The 23,762-nt window shown below is 38.5% G+C and overlaps 1 protein-coding gene across 2 annotated transcripts in view; it reads left to right on the forward strand.

The window, feature by feature from the left end:
* Positions 1 to 3,086: 3,086 nt before the first annotated feature.
* LOC103022732 (inactive dipeptidyl peptidase 10) overlaps positions 3,087 to 23,762 on the forward strand; it is a 103,085-nt gene continuing 82,409 nt past the window's right edge. Inside the window, exon 1 of one of the 2 annotated variants that reach the window (XM_022680279.2) lies at positions 3,087 to 3,227. In XM_022680279.2, coding sequence (XP_022536000.2) covers positions 3,168 to 3,227 — 60 coding nt within the window. In that variant the 5' untranslated portion in view covers positions 3,087 to 3,167. The remainder of the gene's footprint in view (positions 3,228 to 23,762) is intronic. The other variant, XM_022680278.2, reaches the window with a different exon arrangement.

Raw genomic sequence — 23,762 nt, forward strand, 5'->3', positions numbered from 1 at the left:
ACTTCAGAACTGATGAACTGACTCTGGTTTAACTGCAGTAACTTACAGCAACATTATCACTAAAGCTCTCTCTGCTTACTAGAAAAACACGTTAACAGGATTCAGGAGCACTGAACACTGAACCAGGCTGTACTGAACACTGTTCTTATGCACTTCCAAACCTGTCCTTTCAGCGGTTTGCACATGAATGCATGAGCACATATATGCACACATGCATACGCGCACACATACACCGAAAGAGAGAGGGAGGAAGAAAGAGAGAGGGGGGGGGGTGCATTTGAACGAAAGAGAAAGCTGAAAGAGAAGACCTCTGAGCCATGGAGAGTAGCCTGCAGGTTGGATTAATATTAATGCTTCAGCCTACAGAGCAATGATCTCTCTCTCTCTCTCTCTCTCTCTATCGCTCTCTCCCTCTTTCTCTCTCTGTGGGACTAATAACGCTACATAAGCATTAGTAGTCTTCAGCATGGACACAGAATTAGATGATGTTCTCTGCTGAGTTTGATGTGTTTTGAAGTGTGTGTGTGTGTGTGTGTGCATTGGATGTCCAGTTTTCTTCTAAAAAACTAGACCTCCTTGCTTCCTCTCCTTTTATGTATGTTTCTAAAACTTAAAAATTCCAGCAAGCTTTCAGCAAAGATCTGAAATTTTAGCAAACCTTCAGATTTAAAGGTGGTGTGTGTATGTGTGTGTGTAAGTGCATAATTATGATGCTGTAAGAATATCCAGCTGGTTTCCATTGGGAATTTGTCTCTTTTTTAGGGTCTTCTTCTGAGCTAAGGACACAGTCAGATTTCAGTGAGCAGAGCCGTGTTTAGTTACAGTATAATGCACACTTCAAAATCTCTAAAAATAGTAAGAAAAGAGATGGTGTCAATGTGTGTGTGTGTGTGTGTGTGTGTGTATGTGTGTGACTATGCCTCGTCCTTGCTTTCTAAGATCTTCTAAAGGACACTGGAATTTAACCCAATTACTGAGCTTTATATCCACAAACCTATGCAGTGTGTGTACACTCACATTTTCTGAATAATGGGATACGTGTATGGGAATCGATCATGTATTTCCTCAAATGGTACCTCAGGGGACAGCTTGGGAACTCCCACACCTGTACAAGTTGTTAGGTGATATCTTGTGACTGAGGATGAACAATGAACAGCCTGTTTTTGCAAGATTACTTGAAGTTCCTTGATCCATAGTGTTATGTGTACCCGGAATACGTCATAAAAGGCATTACCACCTACAGTAAACAGTGCAGTGGGTTACAGTGATTGGCTAGAACTGTTCATGTCATCAGACATGCAAATCTGGCATGAATAACATCCATATTTAATGAAGAAGGCCCCACATGCCTATTCTGTAGGTCAGTGCAGTGCTTTTTAGCTTCCGTGGTATATGACAAAAGTCATGGGACACAATAGCCTGCTCCCTAAGTGTTGATATTATGTTTGTCATGTTTTTTTTTTTTTTTCATTTTTATGCCACACAACATTGTATGAGCAAAGCCAGGAACCCTGTTTAATTTTGTAGAATATTATTGTAAAATTAAATAAAAAAATAAAAAAACATCACAGTGCGCTCGGAGGAAAGCGCAGTGACTCAATTCTGATACATCAGCTCACAGATGCGACATCAACCATTGAAGAGAGAACTCAGAGAAAGCAAAGCCAATTGTGCTCCCTCACGGCTCCGGTAGCTGACGGCAAGCTACATGAACAGGATTCGAACCGATGATCATAGTGGCAGCGCTTAGCCCGCTGGACCACTCTGAGCCTTCTTTAACATTATTACTAAATCGGTCATCTGGACGAGCAGAAGTCATTCAGACACTATTAGAGAAATACTGATGTTGGTTGATTCTAGTGTTGGTTGTAAATCTCCAACTCCTCCCAAAGCTACAGGATGAAGCTTTATCAGTCCAGAGAACACAGTTCCGCTGTGCAACAGCGCAATATAATCTCTTTTTAGCTCAGTGTTTCTGATTCCTGGTCCTGGAGGCACCATGTTCTGCACTTTTTAGTGGATTTTCTGCTTTAACACAACCCCTGAAACTCGGAAAGGACTTGTTAATTAACTGATTAGTAGAATCAGATGTGTTGGGAGAAGGGAAAGCAATAAATGTGCAGGGAAGCATGCCTCAAGGACCTGCATGGGTTGAGAAATGCTGCTCAAGCTGAACTTTGGCCTCAGGTGTGGTGACTTATCAAGTGAACAACCCCCTTTGAATTAAGGCTGAAATCACGTACATGATTTAGTGACCGAATACTGGCTGGGTAGGTTCATGTGCAGCTGCTGCATGTGTACAAAATTGTAGCATTATACAATTTTTAAGGAAGACCATAGTCTGAGTCTAACAGAGTTTAAAAACTAACCAATAAATCAGCTGAGAAAACCACAAATTAATTAATGATAAAAATAATTATAAACTGGACCTAAGCTTTTTATCAATGCAAAATATCTTGTGTCATTCCTTAATTGTCAATGTATTAGAAGAAGAAGAAGAAGAAGAAGAAGAAGAAGAAGAAGAAGAAGAAGAAGAAGAAATAGTTATAATACTATGAATCCTTATTTCTCATAGTGTTGTAATCCTATAGTATTCAATTACCTGTATCAATAATATATACACCTTTAAATACTAAATTACTATATTATATCCTGCTACAGCTGTCACAGAGAACCAGAGTAACTCACACATACAATCAGCCAATCACTTCAAGTTTCACACATGCATAAATCAGGGGCGTAGCAGCAAATTCGGGGCCCTGTACACTCTCAGTGACAGTGGGCCCCTATCCATGCCAGTACACAAGGAACGTGAGCAAAAATTTTCATGGGCCCCTCTCTCTACTTGGGCCCTGGGTGGTCAGGTCCACTTTTCCCCCCACTACCACGCCCATGCATAAATTAAACACTACACACGCGTCAGTGTGTGAGCACGAGGCTGGCAGCAGCGCGCGCTGTGATAAATGCAGCTCTCATGATCGTAGAAATCCCCCTCATGATTCTCATTCCGCGCCCATTAGCGCACATCTGGCGCAGCAGCAGCGCGAGGCAGGATTGGCTGAGCGCGCGGGCATGTCACAGGCAGGCAGAGCGAGCGGGAGGGCTGTAGCGCGCGCGGAGCAGCAGCCCAGTCAAACTGCAGCGCGAGCTGTCCACGGTGCTGAACCATGAACCAGACTGCAGGAGCGTCCAACCAGTGCCGGAGGCGCTCCTCAGGCAGCATCAAGGTAGGAGCGAGCCCTGCTTATCATCCCGACAGAGAGAAGAAGAGCAGATAAAACTGCTCAAACTGATTTAATGCAGATTATTCTCTGATTCCATGTGCGAGTGATTCTTTAGGGAGTGCAGGACATGCGCCAGGCATGCAAGTTTTGGTGTTTGTTGAAAAGTTTCCCAGCTTGCACTAGGTGTGTGCGATACTCATACACAACATACCGTTTTACAGTAATATCATGATTTTTTAAATTATTTGTTGGGTATTTTTAATTGTTTATGTTTGGAGTATACAGTATGCTGGTTATATGTATACACTAAATATTGAACATTCTTTTTCTTACATTACATTATATTTATGTTTCATTATTTATACAAAACCACTATTTAAACAAAAGACTCTTATGATCTGCTTAATGTTTGAAACCATCATGGTGACACATCATAAAACTTTGTTTTTGTCATTTCACCAAGAATACATACAGCTTTGAAAACAAATAAGAGACCACTTCAGTTTCTGAATCAGTTTCTCTGATTTAGCTATTTATAGGTATATGTTTGAGTAAAATGAACATTTGTTTTTTTATTCTAAACACTACAGACAGCATGTCTCCCACATTTCAAATGAAAATATTGTCATTTAGAGCATTTAGAAAATGAGAAATTGCTGAAATTACAAAAAAGATGCAGAACTTTCAGACTTCAAATAATGCAAAAAAAAAAGGTTTTTAATCACAGTTTTCATGCATATTGGCATGTTCTCCTCCACCAGTCTTACACACAACTGAAAAGCATTTTTTATTGTTTGTTGGAAAGTTTGAACGTGTCCAATAAAAGAAAAAACTCTTTTCCATTTTTCCTGCTTTTAACACATCACCTTCAAGGACTGACGGTTTACTTGCAGCCGATAACAGACTATGATAGATGAAGTCACTGATAGATGAAGATATTCTATATGTATTCTATATTCACTAGTATTTTTCACTTATCTGGTAGGTGGGGTTAATAATGTGGCTGATCAGTGTGCATGCATTTAGTAATTAATATGTACAATTAATGTGCTGACAAGAAGCAAAACACATCAATAATTTGTTTTTAATTGTCATTTGATTTCATGCACTCTCATCAGATGAATCAGTATTATTATGGTTTGTGAACCTGAGCCAGCAGAAAGGAGTTTTCAACCACTTTAGGTAAACTATGCATGCGTTAAGGTTAGTAAATCATAAATTTGTAACATTGGCTACTGGCCCCATATTTTTTTATATTGATAGTTTCATCTCCCCTCACTTAAAATCAGTGTGTTGTCTGTCACAAAAAAGTTACCTTCTTTTGAGTGGACCTGAAGGGTCTCAGTGCTGTAGATTGTAAGAGCAAGTTACTTTTATTCTGTATTGATGAGGGTAATTTAAGAGTGTATGTTGGCCTGTTGCTACAGTACTCTTGTGCTACTATAAGATTATGCTGTCAGTGTTTTTTTTGGAGTTTGAATTCTCTCTAATTAAGTCTATTTTAATAAATAAGTTAAGAAAATGAGTCATGTAAAGCAAATGTAATGCACTGCTGTAAAAAATGAAAAAAGTGAGTTCTAACAAGTTGTTTGAAACATAATTGAAATCCACAATAGTTGAAATAATCAGTCAGGTAAATTATAAGATTATTGGGTTACATATTTTTTTCATTGTGTGGAAATGCTATTGAAGAGAGCATGAAACACTCAAAAAGAAAGAAACTACTAGGATAAATAAATTGCTCAGTTTTAAAAGTTCAAGCTTCCAAAAAGTATCACCCCTCCTTGTCTTCCTTTCTATGGTTTCAGAAGGGACAGAGTGCATCACAATAAAACTTTTTGTCCCAGATTCAATCTCAGACCAACAGAAAGTGCTGTTTCCAAAGTAAGCGGCATATACTAAGAGTCAGATTAAAGATTTAACCGGCTGAAGGACAAGCAGCAGTGGCCCCAGCGGACAGTGCTGAGTGCTGTCAGTAGCGTTTGATTCAATGTTTAATGAGACCTGGACTTAAACTCACTGAAAGGATCCACATATAGCAGGAGGTCATTTGTACGTATCTCTTCAGTATATTTTCAGGGATTTATTCTGAGGTGTTTTGGTGACTAAGGTAAGCTAATTTTAGTCATTGGTCTTAACTGATAGGAGTTGTTGCCACAAATCAAATGTAATATCATACAGTACAGTGGTTTACCTTGCAAACTAGGTACCACACTTCTACTTCTCCAAATTAATTCTTGCTGACTCAACGCAATACTTTTTGTTGATCAGACAAGCTTTGATAAAGCTTTTTGCTCAAGCAACCTGATAAAAATAATAATTTAATTACTTGCATTTTATTTTAGTGTAGCATTGCTGACAAGGTTGGCATTAAGTTCAAGCATTTCAGTCAGTCTTAATGAACTGATCAGCCATAGCAACACCTGCCTAATTGTGAGCATGTATCATTTGTGCTGCCACAACAGATCTTTGCATTTGTGGAATAGGCTCCACAAGACCTATACGGTGTCCTGTGATATCACAGGTGTCCACCAAGGCATTATAGCAGCAGCTCCTTTAAACCCTAATTTCTGACTGGGTGCTGTGATGTGCTGTGAGAACCCCATGGATTGCAAAAGGAGCACTGGGTGTCCGTGACCCTGTTGCAGGTCCACATGTTGTCTTTTGTCTGACAACTTTTGGCATACTGAGATCACATCACAAGACTTGCCCAATGTTTTGGTGATGCTCTGACCCCAAACACCTAGCCAAAACTTTTTGGCTCTTGTCAAAGTGGTTTAGTTCCTTATGCTTGCCATTTTTCCAACACATCATCTCCAAGAACTGACTGTGCCTAATTTATATCAACACTTAAAAAAATGCCACATATAAATATATATATATATTTTTTAAAGTCATCTATCAATGGTGTTAAAGGTTTCCTTTCGTTGTTTTTTCATTAATTTTAAAATGTCTAGTTGTGGTCTTTAATATGAGAGAATGCCATGTGAGCTGTTTTGTGTAAACAGTGATCTAGTATAACGGTGAATTTGTCAGGTGGAGGAGTGGGGGGAAAAAAGGATTTTGTCTCTGTTGCTCATGAATATTCATAGACGCAAACATATCGCATCTGATTGGCTAACGGCACTGCAGCACAAGGAGGCAGGGACAAAAGTTTAGTCTCTCAGGGGGTCCTGGGGTAATTTTCTTTTTTATGGGGGTTCTCTGTAATTTTATTCCTGTCCGGAACGACCATGTATGTGTTTTTATCAGATGTCCTCTGAGAAAATTACAGGCTGAATTACCTACTGTTTTTGCTAAACTCTGTGGTCATCTGTGTCCACTGCTGCGCACCGTAATTACACTTTGGGTTCGCATTTCCACAGAGATCCACATAAACACAACAGCGAGTGGAAATGGAGGAGCTACTGAACGCGATGTCATGTAAAAAAAAGACAGAGAAAGCCTAAAAACTCACTAGTCCTCCGTTTTTTTCAATTGCAGTCCGGATGCAATAGTTTTACAACTGAGTTGAAGTGTGAAATATGTTTCACAGACATCCCCCTGAGAAACGAATATTGCTGGATTGGGCTATATAGATGTGAGTAGCCTTTTTATTCAAAATTTTTGCCATTCTGATACTGCTGACTCCCTGCACTGCCCTTATCTTCTCGTATACAAAGCATTCATTTCTGAGGATGTGTACAATCAACACAACAAGGATATGCAAGGATATGCAAAGCAGACATCCTGTTAACAGCACGTATATATCTCTAGTGCAAAGCTGTGCATTGTTAAAGTGCACCTAAATCATACTTTAAGGCATTAAAAATCTTATTTTTGTATTGTTTCTATGCAGGAACATCTATGAGCATTAAGAATGCAAAGATTTATTAATATTTATGATTTAGCACATTGAAGTTGTCCCCATGCCCCCTGTCTTCCCCTACCCCTCCTCTCCATCACGCATCCAGTTTCCACTCATCACATACTACAGTGTTTTTCAAACTGTGGAATGCAACACACTGGTGGCTCACAGTGTTTGGATGTTTTGTGTATGAGGACGCACATCAATGTTTTGATATTTCTTTCTCAGGTTTCAGAAGGCACATTTTGCACAGTTGTTTTTGTATGTATAAAACAATTAATATGATAATATCATAGTATGGTAACTTAACTAACCTTAAACCTATCATGCTTCATATACAATCCACAGGCATTTCTGTATGTTTGTCATAGATTTCAATAAAATAATCTATTGACTAACAGCAAACTCCAACACACTGCAACACGTGAACGTTTTCTCACAACAAACCTATTCTTTCATTTTTATGTGTTAAAATATCACGTAAACCCTGCTGTAGAACAGAACATAGAACTTCTCCAGTTTATCTCACTTCCTAAATATTCATGTTAATAGAGTTTACCTTACAGATTGCATTAATTTGTTTTGAAAATGTGTGAAAAAAAACTTGATTGTGCATTGCTGGTTTGTTGTGGGCTCATTTGTTGGCTGAGATCAATGTAAGTCGGAAACTCATTAAACTTGAAAGCTGATGAGTAAAAACTCATCTATGAGCGGTTACTGATCTTTTCATCTAAAGCCACCAAAAAGATGTCATTCTGAAACATGGAGCTGTGTAAAAGACTGTGAGCTCTCTGGCACCTACACCATGTAAAACCTAACCCTGTATGTCTAAAATTGCTAATTATTTTTCCAGTAATTAACAAAGCACCTGTGAAACCAGTGCAGAGAATGTCGTTTTTTTATTTTCTGGATTATCTAAATACTTTTAGTAATTTAAAATGTTCTTTGATCAAATTGTCATATCTACATTATTATTATATTATTATATGATACATACACACTTGTAACATGGTACCACTAAAACAACTTGGCAACACTTAAGCAAGCAAATGAAATACCACATCAACTGGCCAGATTCAGAAAGACCCTGTCAACCACTAAGCAACATCATGGCAACTGCCTAATATACCACAGCAATCACTAGGCCACATTTGAGATGTCATAGCAACAACACAGAGATGATAAAAACAAAAAGTCAATGCAACTATCTGGGATACAACAGCAGCAACTTAGCAACACCATTGCAACCACTCAGCAACACATTCACAACCAACTAGAAACCATTTATAAACATCAAAGTAACCAACAAGGTTACCAATACCATAGAAACCAACAGGGATAACATGTCAAGCAACGTATTAGCAACATCAACAAGCTAGCAACATCATATAAATCACCTGAAATAACATAGCAACCATGTATGGACAGTTTAGCAACTGAAAACCTGAAAGAGGAATCCAGTTTAGCTACATAACCATTTTTCCTTTTCCTTTCATTAAATGCACATTTTAACTACACTGTCCAAATATCACATTTATTAACTACATCAGAAAAGACATACTCTAAAAATGCAACTACTAATATTCTCTCAATCCTCTCATCTGCATACTGTGTATGGAGCATTATGGATTTAAGCTAATTTTCTTTATGTTAGCATACAAACACCAATAATCCATATAATTATCATAAACCATCTAAGAGGAGATAATCGATTAAAACACATATATTTTTTGTGCCAAGGGGCCAAACATTAAAGAGAGACAGAGAGAGAGAGAGAGAAAGAGAGACTGAATGTTATTATCTGTAAACATTAGCTGTGCACTTAAATATAAATAAACCTACTTTAAATGGTTCTTTAAGCAATTTGAGAATAAGACATGGGGAGTTGTTTCCAAATTAAATTATTTTTTTTAAATGAACTATTTAAATAAATGTAAGCTATGTCACTAATATTTATAAATGTCTCACCTTTATTCATATTGTTGACCAGACAAGATGCAGAAGTGAAAATGTGCTTTTTTGACCAAAACCAATGGTGGTTCTCCTTTGGAATCACTCCAAGTATCATGTTTATTTTTAAGAGTGCGCAAAGTGCTCTCTCTCTCTCTTTCTCTTTCTTTTCTCTCTCTCTCTCTCTCTCTCTCTCTCTCTTTCTCTCTCTCTGGCTGCAGAGCTAAGGTGAAATCCATTTTCAGGCAGTTGCTAAGCTGTTGGTATGTGGTTGCTATGTTCTTTCATGTGGTCTACTTGGTGTTGCTAGCTGGTTGGTTTGATGTTGCTAAGTAGTAGCTAGAATGTGAGAAAGAGAGAGAGACAGAGAGAGAGAGAGATCGGTAATGGGGGTAGCTCACTGTTCTCTGGGGAAAGAGAGGTAACCCTCCACAGGCGACTGAAATTCTCATCATCATTTATTTCATAGAACTCATTACCACATACGATTCTAATACACTGCCTTCACAATCAGTTTACCCAACAACATATATTCAGCTTCTTACATCTGCTGAAGTTAAGTTTCATGTATTTGAAAAACAGTTTCATGGTAGTGGTGGATTAGCAGGTAGAGCTATGGGTCACTGATGACAGGATTGTGGGTTTGATACCCAGCTTCAGTAATGTGACCTTTGGTGGCCATTGTAAAAAACACAGTAGTTTTTTTCCCTGTATGTGTTTTTCTGTGTCTGTTCATTGTAATTCTGTAACTGTTCCTATAAACTTCATACAATAAAAACTTTATAACAGGAAATTTCAACATTTTCAGAACACGTGGAATGTTTTCTTGGGACAGTTAAAAATGTAGCACACAGGAAGTGACATAAGAACGGAAGTTTTTCTTCTGCAAAGCTGGGTCTGGCCCTGCTAACACTGATGTTTTGATTAGTTCAGTGATTCAGGAGACTTTATAAGCTTATTTGTTGGCATTTATGAGAACATAAATTATTCTGTATGGCACCCAAGCAAGGATAACATTTTAGCCTGCTATACTATTATAAATAAATAAAAACATAAATTATATAATCAACATTACTTACTATTGGTTACTCAGAGAAAGCACTTTAAAAATCATATTTGACTCCTAAACACCACAACCCAAATCTGCTTCGGTTTAATAGTTTGTATTTTGTTCAAATCAGTAAATCTGGCATTTTGAAAAAAAAAAAAAAGGGCTCAACAATCCACTGGATTTGTCGTGACCTTTACTCTGCGTGCGTGCTCCAGACTTTCTTTCTATAAGTTAAATATCTTCAAGTGTTTCTAATTACAGTCTATTAACATTTTAGCTATACTTTAAACATTAAACATTTTCTTTCATCTGAATTATCTTCAGCTCATGTTCAGTTTCATTCTGATTTATGTAATGCTCTAATGATGGAGATATCAGGCGTGAAGCATGAGCTGCTCACTGACAGAGGACTTGTCTATGAATAAAAGTGTCCTACCTGACTCTCTCTGGTTACTTAACCACTCCCTGATCCCAAAACCCTTATCCCTCCAAAGCCCAGGAGAGGCCTAACTAAAGCTCCAAATGAAATAGAAACAAAGACAGGAGAATCTCTGGAGTGGAGGGCAGAATCAGAATCCGCTTATTCCTGCTTCATAAATCCTTATTACTGAATCCAGACGGAATGAACTTGACTTCTCGGGCTAAAAGTGTGACTTTTATGGCTTTGATGACTTTGGACTTATCCTGATTTTAAATAGAAGCTGAAAAGCTGTGCCTGCATAAATTAGATTTTTTATAATAGTCATTATAATTCAATTTCATTGGCAGTTGGTGGGCAAAAGGAAACTTTAGCTAGTATGTCCCATACCCTTGGAGGCTGGAGCAGAGAAACAAGAGAAGAGAGAATGATCAGGAGATCACTGGTTCGAATCCTGGTCATGTAGCTTGCCATCAGCTACCAGAGCCCTGAGAGAGCACAATGGGCCTTGCTCTCTCTTGGTGGGTAGATGACGTTCTTTCCTCTTATCACTCCAAAGGGTGATGTTGATTAGCAGAAATCTGATGTATTGGAACCGAGTCGTTGAGCTTTCCTCTAAGCGCTGTGATGTTACTCGGCAACGCAACGTCAGCAGCAGCTCAGAAAGAGGCAGTGGCTGACTTCACATGTATCGGAGGAGGCATGTGCTAGTCTTCATCCTCCTTGTGTTGTGGCATCACCTGTGATGGGGGATATACAGCTGACTAGCAGCTAAATGGGTAAGGAGAAAATGAAAAAAAAAAAATCTAATTGCAAAAAAAACATTATAGAGCTAAGTTGGAGGGTTTAAGGGTGTGGACAGGCTCCCAAAATGTTGATGTGGGGATTTTATTGCATTTGGCAACAAGACAAGCTTCAGTGAGGTCAGAATGCTGGGTGATCACCCTCCCACCCCATACCCGAAGTATTAGATAAAGCACCATCATTCCAGGGAACATGAAAAAAAGAGCTTGACGTGAATTTGTCAGTAAACATCAAGGTCAGCTGAAGTGAAGATCCAAGAAAATTAAAAACACACACACACACACACACACACACAGAGTGATAATACTGATAGTACGGAAGCAGAAGATGGAAGGAATCTGTGCTGTAGCTGGTCACATCTGCATAAAGAAAAAAACACATTTTACATACATGCATTTTTATAACCCCCACATACACACATATGCAAAACATAGACACTATTTTTGCACCATGAATTGGCACAGCTGGAATAACAACAGTAAACTACAGATCTTAGATTACATCACTACAGAAAATAATTTACAGTATCTTCAGTTGCACAATATGTTCACAGTTCTGCAGGGATACGAAAGTTATTTCAGTGCCATTTCTAACATTTATTGCCCAGATAAAATGCTTTTTTATGATCTTGTAATTAAATCACGAGTGTCAAACCACTCACACATCTAACATATACATTTAAAAATGCAGGTAATTCTCTGCATCTCCAGCAGTGTTTCTGAAAATATTCCTGCCCACACGAAATCGCAATTTTTGCCCTGAAACGCTAGTGTGTGCATGCCAGCCCAGCAGGGGGCACAAACACCTCACAGAGTTGGATGCCAAATTAATCAAGTATGCAGCATGCTAGGTCAAAATAGCTTTTAATACAGCACAATTTATCACTGTTCCTGTTCATACAGCAAGTTTCCATAACTCTGTCTCATACCTTAAAATCTGTGGGTAAAATTTCTGAATTACGTTTTCTTTACATTGCAAAGACAGCATTGGAAATCCTGCTTGAATACTTTACTCGTTGATTACTCTTTGCAACCCCTAACTTACAGGGACTGGACTCCTTGAGAACAGGGTTAATGTCTTTGTTGGCCTGTCTCGCTTTGGTTCTTGTATAAAAAGTTATATCTAGCTGAAAATGTAAGCTGGTAATGTAGTGCAGAGTCTATACCCTTTTTTCGTAACTGGAGGACCTCTCGTGTTTGTAGAATGATTTTGTTTGTTTGTACAGAACAGACATTCTTTATGCTGGCCCCCAGAACGATGACATATGTTGACTCAAATACACAGAGCTAAATTAACCCTGTTGTCATGTATACAGTGTAAACAATGCCATATAGGATATAAGCCCACAGCTGTGGTCATACGTATGTGACAGAAAGAGCGGTTCAGGGAGAGGACACCCTAAACAGGAATAACAGCAGCAAACTGTAGGTTTGTTTGGTCAAAAGTATAAGTACACTGAAATCAAATGCATCAAAAAAGAGTTGCTGTCTACTTTTTTCTAGATTTTGGAGCATTATTGTGAGCATTTAATTGCATTCAGCGATAAAAGCATTAGTAAGGTCGGGATGTTGGATAATCACCATTCCACCTCATCCCCAACTACTCAATTCATCATCATTTCAAAGAATACAGTTCAACTGCTCCAAAGCTCAATGCTGGAAGGCTTTATACTACTCTAGCTCACACCTGGCATTACCAAAATGCTTTTATGCTCCTATCTAAGTTGCGGCTGTTAACAGTGAAAGCAGCATGGTATCCCTCAAAGAACACTTTGTACCACCTTAATTGGAGTTAATAACGTAATTTTGGGAGTTTGATCCACACCCTTTCTCCTCCCACTCTCCGACCTATATAACCATCATTTCCTCTCTACCTGCGTGTCGAACAACCTCGCACCCCACCCCATCTTCCTCCATTTATTTCTCCCTTTCTCTTGCTGTTTCTCTTTGCATGGGGGGGGGGGGCTTCAGCTTCATGCTTTTCCAGTGAAGCTGCCCCAAACTCCTGCCCAACCATCTGAGTTCTCCCCTCCAATATTTTCCTTCTCTTTCCGTCAAGGGCATGGGGAAATACTAGCAAAATGTTAATAGTGTGTTGCAAACCTGTTTGCCACCCATCTATCTACCATACAGGACTTTAAACCCCAGGATACAGCTCTGGAAAAAAATTAAGAGACCACTTCAGTTTCTGAATCAGTTTCTCTGATTTTGCTGTTTATAGGTTTGAGTAAAATAAACATTTTTGTTTTATTCTATAAACTACGGACAACATTTCTCACAAATTTAAAATAATAATATTTGCATTTATTTGCCGAAAATGAGAAATGGCTGAAATAACAAAAAAGATGCAGAGCTTTTAGACCTCAAATAATGCAAAGAAAACAAGTTCATATTTAAAAATAAAGTTTTAAGAGTTCAGAAATCAATATTTGGTGGAATAACCCTTGTTTTTAATCACAGTTTTCATCCATCTCGGCATGTTCTCCTCCACCAGTCTTACACATTGCTTTTGGATAAGTTTTTGCCACTCCTGGTGCAGAACTTCAAGCAGTTCAGTTTGGTTTGATGGCTTGTGATCATCCATCTTCCTCTTGATTATATTCCAGAGGTTTTTAATTTGGTAAAATCAAAGAAACTCATCATTTTTAAGTGGTCTCTTATTTTTTCCAGAGCTGTATAAGGGCTTGAAAAGTAAGGGAAACGTGAAATGGAAGACTAAGCTTCCAGCATACTGATCTGATCTTTTCTCCAGAGAGACTAGGGCATAAGTGAAGCTGAAGGTGACGAAAGTGAAGAAGAAAGAGGCAGTGAAGAAGTAGACTGGTGCGACAGAGTGGTGCCGTTAGAGCGGATAGAAGCTGGCGCGGCAGCAGCTCTCTGATCATTAGTGTCCTTTAAAAGGTGCGAGCTGATGGGAGAAGAGGCTTACTGGAAATGAACAAAATGAGCAGCGGATGAAAGATTAAATGCGTGCCTGTCATGAGGAGAAATGAATCGTGTCCTGTCATTGCTTTTAAAATAGAACAGCCTCTGTCCCTGTCTATTGTATCTGTGTATTCAAATGACCAGGTCCACATCTGCAGGTAACAGCACCGAGGAACACACGTGTCTGTGATAGCACCCAGAACGGGGCTGCTGTATTACTGGACTCAAACTTGTACATCATTTCCTGTTTTTCAAATAGATCTGCATGAAATATATTACATTAATACATGCAAGCTGAAGGACACATTAAATGTGTTAATGTAATATATTTTATTCATGTGCCAGTGATGTACATGTTTAATGAGTTTCAGTTCAAAACACATTATGGGATTACACATCAATTGCAATAAAAACACCATTTAACACAATCAAAAAAGATTTATATCTTTAATAATAGAGGATTGTTTTTTTTTTCTATAATTTTTCACAGTTTATGCATCATTTAAATAATTATAAACACCAAGCCTCTTAAATGTAGTTACAGTTGGTACATCATAAGGGTTATTTTGATGCTAACAATTAGCTGTCATTAATAAGTAAATGACAATAAGAAATAACTATTAGAACTTATAACCAATACCATGCCCTATCAGTAAGCAATGTGAGCAGCAATAACAACCCCAAAATACTCTTATCATAAACAATGAAGCTCTTCATACCAGCTACCCTCTTAATAAGGTTCTTTACACTCACACACTTCTATTTCAAAGCATTCTATTATGCAAGCAAAAGTGGTTCTAATATGCCAGCACTCAAGGACCCATTCATAGCGTCTGAATTTGAAATAGCATGTCGGGGACAGAGCACAGTTTTTTTTTATTATTATGTTTTCAATTTAAACATTAACCACAACAAAATGCTGCAATTATTAAAACATATTAAAACCTAGTTTTACTATGTAAAACTGTATAAAAACCGATAAGGACTCAATTCATATAATAAAGGACAGATAACTAAATAACCCTTCCTTAAACTTTAAGTTCAGGACAGCTTTAAATATGAAAAATGTATATTTTTGGTGTGACTTGCTTTTCCAGCCAAATCTAAAAGACACGCTTTACACATGCCTTTCTTGGCAAGCTGGGAGATACAGAACCATCACTGAAAGAGAAAGAAGCATCTGGACTTTTGTGGTAGAATAATATTACAGGATTTCACACAAATGTGATGCTGGTTGGGCAGCATTTTGCAATTTTCGCAAGCTTTGCTCTGTTCGCTTCACTAAAGTTACACAGTGCAGTGACAGTGTGCTGAGTCTGGAGTGGAAATGATAAAAAAAGACACTGTTTCCCAATTATAAACCAGTGGAGCATCACAACCATTCGAACCCGTTTTAATTTCTACATGGTGTAGCTTTAAAACCGAATAATATCAGATAATGCAATAATAAACTTGAGGTTGTGCTAGACCAGATACTGGTACTGGTGAAAGGAATCGGTCTGTCTTGTGTCTTTCCTTTTTTTTTGTCTTTCCTGCTCCTGTTCTCTTGTTTTGGTTACCTCCCTATGTGCTCCATGTGCTTCACATGGCTCTGTTTTGTGTTTGGTCTTGTGTCCGCCTTTGCCCCACCCTGTCATCTGCAATCCCGCCTGTCTCATTTGTAACCCCGCCCCCTCATTCCTTTCACAGGAGTCCCTTGTCTGTGCTTGTGCATAAATACCCCATGTGCTCCTTTGTTTTCTGTCGTGCTTTTTGTTTGTGTTTCACCCTTTGTCTTTATGTGAACTCTAGCCTCTGTATTTTGACCCTGTCCCAATATACCCAGTCTTTTGTTTGATTTCTCTTAGTTTGATCCTCTATCTTGCAATTTTGAGTAAGTTTAATTCTGGTTTGTTTTCTTTAGTTTATGTTTTTTTTTTGCTTATTTGGTTGTCTATTACTCTTATGGTTTGTTTTATAGTCTTTCCTCCAGTAGCCTCAGTGTTTGTTTCACTTCCCTAGTGTTTTTTATTTGTATATTATTTGATATTTGGAAAATAAACGAGACCTGCATTTGCACCCTGCCTCCACCGTGTTACAATTGTGCTGTAGCCTACATATGCACATGAGTGTAGTGTGCATGTGAAGAAAAGTGCACTGGTTCAGTGGTCCAATCAGACACAAAGAGCAAAAATAACTTCTTCTGACTTTGATGAATTGGGCTATTAATGTTCAGTGTGTTAGTTCACCTCCAATAATTACTTTTGGAATTCGTTCCAGAGGCTTATGAAATTACAGTTCTCACGTTCCTTAATTCGTGTTAAATCTTTCATAAAGGACCGTTTCAACAGCCCTGGATCTGTAGTATGAGCTGGTGTCCTTTAGATAGCTCAGAATGAATCCTTCTGAATGGGTTTTTTACAGAGAGTGAACAGGACACCCCTGCACGAGAGAGATTAGTGTCAGTGTGATGCATGCACAAACACCGCTAATCATCCTCCAATCATCCCGATCTTACTCATCCAGACACAAAAAGCCCAAGCTCGAGAGCGCACTGTTGCTTTGTGAGACTGATTACAGTGTACAATGCTTGTACTGTCATGATTGCATGATCGTATAATTGTGCGGTCGTGTGATTATGCTTAGATTTGAGCGGTGTGGTTGTAACCAGGAATGAGTCCAGTAGGTCTGAGATAGTGACACTCAGCAGACCAAACCGCTGGAGTGCATCAGGACGAGCATCTCGGAGTGAAAGCTCACAGAGAAGGAGCTTTGGCCTACTTTCCACTGCGCGATTTACTCATATTTATAGCAGCAGGGTCCTCTCCTGAGACTACATACAAAACGCTTTACTGCAAAGAAGCCGTCAAAGAGACTGAGAGAGAGAGAGAGAAACAGAGAGAGAGAGAGTAAGAGAGAGAGACTAGACAAGAGAAAGGGAGCAAGTGATTTGTTCTTTTGTTTTCCCACTTACATCCTTTTGATTGCCTCCTGCCATCACTCTTAAGTACAGATAAGACGATGGGGAGAGGAAGCTCAAAGAGATGTAAGGATAAACTAGAGCCTAAAGCTCTTAAGTCGTGCTTTTTGTCATCACTGACTGTGTATATGAAACTACATCATTATATTAAGCACTGCTAGATTTGCACAACTCAATACAAAGGCAAGACAATTTAGTCATTATTATACCATTATACTGGCATGCCACAATGTAATATATTTACACATATTCAAATTAATTATAAAGTGTTACCTCAAAGGGCGACCTAAAAACACTATGCCTGTAGGCTGTAGGTTGTAGGTGAGGCTGAGCACTGTCCAGTGTGCTCATAGCAACGCAACATGGATTACTGGAGTTGAAGTTGGCATTTAACATTTCTCAATCCACAATAAGCGCTTTTACATTCACTCAAAAACAGATCATAATCAGTGTCACACCTTAGCCCGTGTGCACATGGCCTTGTTTTGTTATTGTTCTGTCTCCGACCTAGCCATTAGTGTTGTCACATTGTGTCTTGTTTGTAACCCTGCCCCTTCGTTACCAGTCCCAGGTGTTCCTTACCCTCTGAGCCTCTCTGTTTCAGTGTTTCGTGTGGAGTCTTTTGTGTGCTACTTTGCTGTGTATGCATCAGGTTTGTTTTTGATTCCAGTATTATTGTTTTCTTAGTTTTGATTGTTTTTGTTCTGTTCTAAGATATTTAGTTTCCCAGTTTATTTTTTTATGTGTATTTTGCATTTCTGCTGTTTGTTTTCTGTTTCTGTTTCTTTATATTCAATTTATATTTCTGCATTTACGTCCATCCTCTCATCCTTCCTGTGTGACAAGCAGATTACTGCAGTTATCTTATTATTTAAGTATTCGTGTAAATAGAATACTCTGATTTCATAGATCGGATCTAAGAATCTAAGGAATTCTATGAGAGTTATAAGCCATTTATGACTGAATAGTTTTTATTCAAAGGGAAACTAGGAAGATTATTTTATATAAACTCCCATTATTTTATTATGTCCTACATTGCATATGTTCACTCCCAGACAAAAACTGTTATATCTCAATTTTTGTTGTTTTGTACATTATTTGAATCTGTCAGTTGTGGTTTTACAATGAGTCAATATTTTAGGTGAATAAACCAATAGAAATCATTCAAAATGACCTGAAATAAAATGATTTTTATTAAATAACTTCCCATATCAAAAAAGCTTAAGTCTATGTTTTGAAGATGTTTTTGCTGTTTTGTGTGATACAGATACCATAATTAAGCCTGCTACTAAATACCTTGGCCTGCCAAAGGGTCTGCAACTACAAACACAACAGCAAAATATGAATTTCTTTGACAAGCTCTACAAAAATAGAATAAAGACAGGGGATTTGTTTTACCTGAGAAGCTGGATTGTTTATTCTGAAACTAAAGCTTGCAACATTCCAGCAATAATACTGATGTAACGAGATGAAATAGCGAGGGGATGTGAAACAGACGGCATTAAACAGGTCGGGTAATTGCGTGATATTATATAAGAAACATTTAGTCCTTCAAGAGCAGGAAAGGGGTTGAGGCTTGCCAATTTGCAAACAGATGCGTCAGCAACTGCAGCACAATAAAAATGAGAACAGTGATCCCCAAAGACAGATCGGGAGGATTTGGGGCATTGCACTCTCAACAGTGCACAATAAAATGAAAAGATTTAAACAATCCAGTCAAATCTCTGTGCTTAAAAAGACAACGCTGAAAACTACTTTTGAATGCATGTGGGTTTCAATACTACATACTACTAAAAAAATGGATCTCATAACATGGAGCACTAGAGTACACTAGAGTTGTCAGTCAGAACTGTAATGGTGTAAGGTACCTCTACACATTACCAAATAGACATTTGTGTATACTGTATATACATATATATTTACCCATGTTAAGCTAGCACTGTTCATACTTACCTGCACAGTCCCAAAAGTACCAGACTACCAGTGGGCAAAACCCTGAGCTTTACTTACCTGGGTGAGTCCATCCTCTGTAGAATGGAAGGGGAGGACAGGAACCTGTAAATAGAAAAGATGTTGATTATGTGTATTACGTGTGATGATTAATGTATGTGTTAATGTATGTATTTTATAACATCATGGTGGACATTTTTCTGTTTTAAGTAATTAATAATTTGTTTTGGTACTGTTTTTACATGTAATTAGGTTTGGTATTTTTTAGGGAGGGGCTACCTGTATGTATATACTTCCTAAAAATGGAGGTACTGCTTGCTACACCTGTGTGAGGGATGTATGCATTGGTGTTGAGACTCAGATAACTTAGCAGTTACAGTCTTTACCTCTGTAAAGAGGCAGCTTATTTTTTCCCCTTTTTTTGCGCGCTTGTAAATATTCTGCACTTTTGTGAGAAAAATAAAGTGACTGAACTAAAAAAACATCCGTCGTACATCTGCTGTTTTTATCTGGTGCTCCAGACCATTCGCCCTACACTACTCATAAGGAGTGCCCTTAACTACCTTTTTTGTAGTGTTGGTACACGCTTTATCACAAGCACCATTTACTACTGCATCCACTGATGCAAACTAGCTAAGACTTACTATGTAAGTAGAAGAGATGGAGAGTAGCACAGGGGAAGTTTGTTCTGTGGCCTAAGGAGTCAAAACAGTCATCAAAGACCACCGCAGCTGTTATCAGCTTCAGGTTTAAAAGCCAGTGCAAGGGTGTGTCAGTGCCCAAGGCGTCAGTAACTTGCACATCTGTGAGGGTACCATTAATGCAGAAAGATCTGTGCAAATTTTTAAGCAGCATATGGTGTCATCCAGCAGCCATCGTTTCCAGGAATGTCTCTGCATTTTATAGCAGAACAACAGCAAACCATTTTCTGCCTTGATTACAAGAGCATGACTACATTAGCAGATAAATGAGATGAGATTAAGGCATATGGCAACAAACACCCAGTGCAACAGCGCAGCTGAACACCTGCATAATGGAAGAATGGGGGAAGTGTCTGCTCGCTAAGCCTGAGCAGTTGGATTCTTTGATGTTTAAATTCTTGATAAGTGTTATTAAAAATAGTGGCGATGGGGGTTTTGTTATAACCACAATTATATATTTTCAGTACCATAATATTAAATTAAATATTAAAAGGGTAGGATAGGGTTGCTCAACAACACTGACAACTATGCTAACATGCCAAAAGTCATGGGATAGCAGTATGTGAATTGATCATGAAGGGTTACCTCTGGGGATGGCATGGGGATGCCCACAACTGTATACTATTTTTTTTACCCAAGTTGTGAGGTGTTATCTTGTGAGTGAGGCTGAACACTGGACAGCTAATGGTGATGTAAATACATTGTAACAGCCTAACCGGTCACGATCATTACCACCACCTGCACTGTCCACTCTGGGTGGTGATGATCATGACTGGCAGTGTCTGGCTATAATTTCCCATGCCAACATACAAGCAACTCATAGAAATCACATCCAAAATCAATGCAGGGGACTATACATGCATATCCCATAGCTCAATACAGCATTCTTGAACTTTCATAGGACATGATAGCAGTGCATTTCCCTTGTTTTTGGCATGCCAGTGTAATGTACAATGATTAATACTGACACAGAACAATGACATATCTAGCAGCTAGTGCAACATAGATTTTAGATTAAAACATAAATCATCAATTTCTTAGAAATTTTTCAGGGGATGAGATCACTTCCTTTTTTTTAGTTTGATTTGTCATTCATGTATATAGTAAAGTCTACTTTTGACAGTGGCAGTATATATAGCTCTGGAAAAGTTCCAAATAAAAATATTGTCATTTAGAGCTTTTATTTGCAGAAAATAAGAAATGAGAAATAAGTTCATATTCATAACATTTTAAGAGTTCAGAAATCAATATTTGGTGGAATAACCCTGGTTTTTAAGTTTAGGTCACAGTTTTCAAGCATCTTGGCTTGTTCTCCTCCTCCAGTCTTACACACTGCTTTTGGATAACTTTATGCCACTCCTGGTGCAAAAATTCAAGCAGTTTAGCTTGGTTTGATGGCTTGTTATCACCAAAACTAAAAAAAAAAATGTAACCAATACACTTTCTCAACAAATACATATTCACTTTTTGCACTGCGAGGGTCTTAAGAAATGCATGCAATTCACACATGAAAACATGCCGGGGTAAATATCAACATGCCAGTGATATTTTTTGCACAAAAATATTACTGGTCTACTATTCTATTGTCTGGCTCTCCTTGTATACGATTGGAAGTTGTACTTACACTGAAAGGACAACTCTATAATCACATCATGATTGGTATTGTTTTTTTCTGTACTGTAACAGACAGAGGAGCTTTTAGAACAAAGTGTTTTCCAATTCTATGTAAGAGCACAGCGCCTGTTATGTAACCTGGGGTCATCTGGTGTTTCGGGTCTTTTAACATTGGACTCATTCACCCATGCGACCCAGATGAGGTTGACCAGGCCTCAGTTTGTGCCACAGCAACAGCCTCCTGTGGAAAATGTTAAATGAAGAAGACACTGGATGTGTGTGTTTGTTTTGACTGGGGGGCGTCTGGTGTTTCGGGTCTTTTAACGTTGGATGCGCTCAGCCATGCGACCTAACTGAGGTTAAACAGGCCTCAGCTTGTGTCCCGGCAACAGACTCCCAGAGAAATTTTAAATGAAGAAGACACCACATTTGTGTGTGTGTGTGTGTGTTGTTTAGAGAGCATGTATTACCTATTCTGTCTGGACCAATAAAATACTACTGGCTTTTTTACAAAGTACTTAACAAAAGATAAAGTTATGTGCACTTATATGAGGGCAAAAAAATGACTTTTCAGTTAAAATAGTCCTCAAATAGGATTAAGGTAAGAACATACCTGTCAAGTTTTAGATTTAAAAATAAGGGATATTTTCCTCTGTCCGCTTAAAGCCGTCCCACCAGCCCAACGAAGGTTCAGTATCCCTTACATTTTAAGACAGGTTTACAAAAAATCTAAAATAACCACATGTGAACCACTTACACACTACAATTAGATTATCAGAATCTGAAATGTTGTGGACATTCCTACTTATGTCATTCTTTTAATACAGCCAAATTAAAAATCCTTTTCTATATATTAAAAAAAGTTAAGATTTCATGTCTTTTTTGCCATAAATGCACTCTTTTATAATATATATTTTTTATTTATTTAATAGATTTAAAATTGAACAAAGGGTGCACAAATTCTGCAAAATGACTGTAGGTGACCTAAAAATAGTACAGGGTTTCCGCCACGTTCATTTCAGTGCGGCGGTCCGCCACGCCTTCGTTCTTCCCCGCCACCCTTCGTGAAAATTCGGAGCCCGGCGTTTTTCCCGCGCTTGATCAGCGTTGCCCCGCCCTCTCTCGTTTCTGACACTGGAATTTGATCATCTCGACAGGACACCGGCTGTCAAACTGGACAACTGAATCCGAGGTATGTGGCGCTGAAATGATGTTTTTTTATATTTGTGAACAAGTTGTTGAACATTGTTCAAGGGTTATATCGGTAATATGTTGTAGACGTAGCCTACACAACACGGCTGGTTTCGCATGTTGCATCTATTTCGGGAGGCTACAGGTGAGGGCTTCTCTAGCCGTAATTCCTAAACGCACAGCTGTGTTCCAGTCCTGCACATGTAGCAGGGTGGCCGCGGGTCCTTAAAAAGTCTTAAATGGTATTAAATTTCATTTTTGTCAAATAAGGCCTTGAAAAGTCTTATTTTGTCTTAAAATTTCAACCAAAATGTCTTAAATTTGCCGGAGCTAAATTTAGGGGGGAATAATTCCGTCAGCCATGTGTTGAACTTCGGGGGTGGAAATCGGTAGTTAGTCATGCAGTGCCAACATAACGCGCGCGCGAGAGAGAGAGTGTGAGTATAGGACACAGCGAGAGAGAGAGACTGAAACATAACGCGAGAGAGAGAGAGAGCGCCTGTAAATAGCGAGAGAGAGAGACTGAAACATAATGCGAGAGAGAGAGAGAGAGAGAGAGAGACTGAAACATAATGCGCGCGCGCGAGAGAGAGATGAATTAAACAGTGATTAAACAGCTTCAACTTACGCAGGTGTCCACTCAGGCTCACTCACCTGGTGGAGTGAAAATCACGCTATGTTTCTGTTTCTGGAGCTGTCATAAAGCAAGGATGTAGGGCCCTAGAATAGAGGCACCCTAGAACAGCTCTGTGATGCATTTGTTTTCACGGTCCAGTAAACATTTTATTGTAATTAAATTAAAGATTAAAGATATTGATATGTATAATTTAACATTTTGTGTTGCACACTTTTACGTTTACCGTATCTGAAAAAAGAACAATAAGGATTTATTTTAAAGAAACCTACTTTTTGCAACTTTTTGTTTTAAGTGGGCATTTTTCAGTGACAGTTGGAAATAAAGAAAATAACTGGAAACATGTGTAATTGTGTTATATCGTGATATCATTAACGTGATATAAATTATCGGTTCCCAACCGGGGGGTCCTGCCACCGCACCTTCAAGGAAATCCTGGGGGAAACCCTGTAGTATTATGAGCTTTTACTAAAAGGACATGGACCAGATATATTC

This window comes from Astyanax mexicanus, chromosome 11, assembly GCF_023375975.1.
Source record: "Astyanax mexicanus isolate ESR-SI-001 chromosome 11, AstMex3_surface, whole genome shotgun sequence".
NCBI classification, from domain to species: domain Eukaryota; kingdom Metazoa; phylum Chordata; class Actinopteri; order Characiformes; family Acestrorhamphidae; genus Astyanax; species Astyanax mexicanus.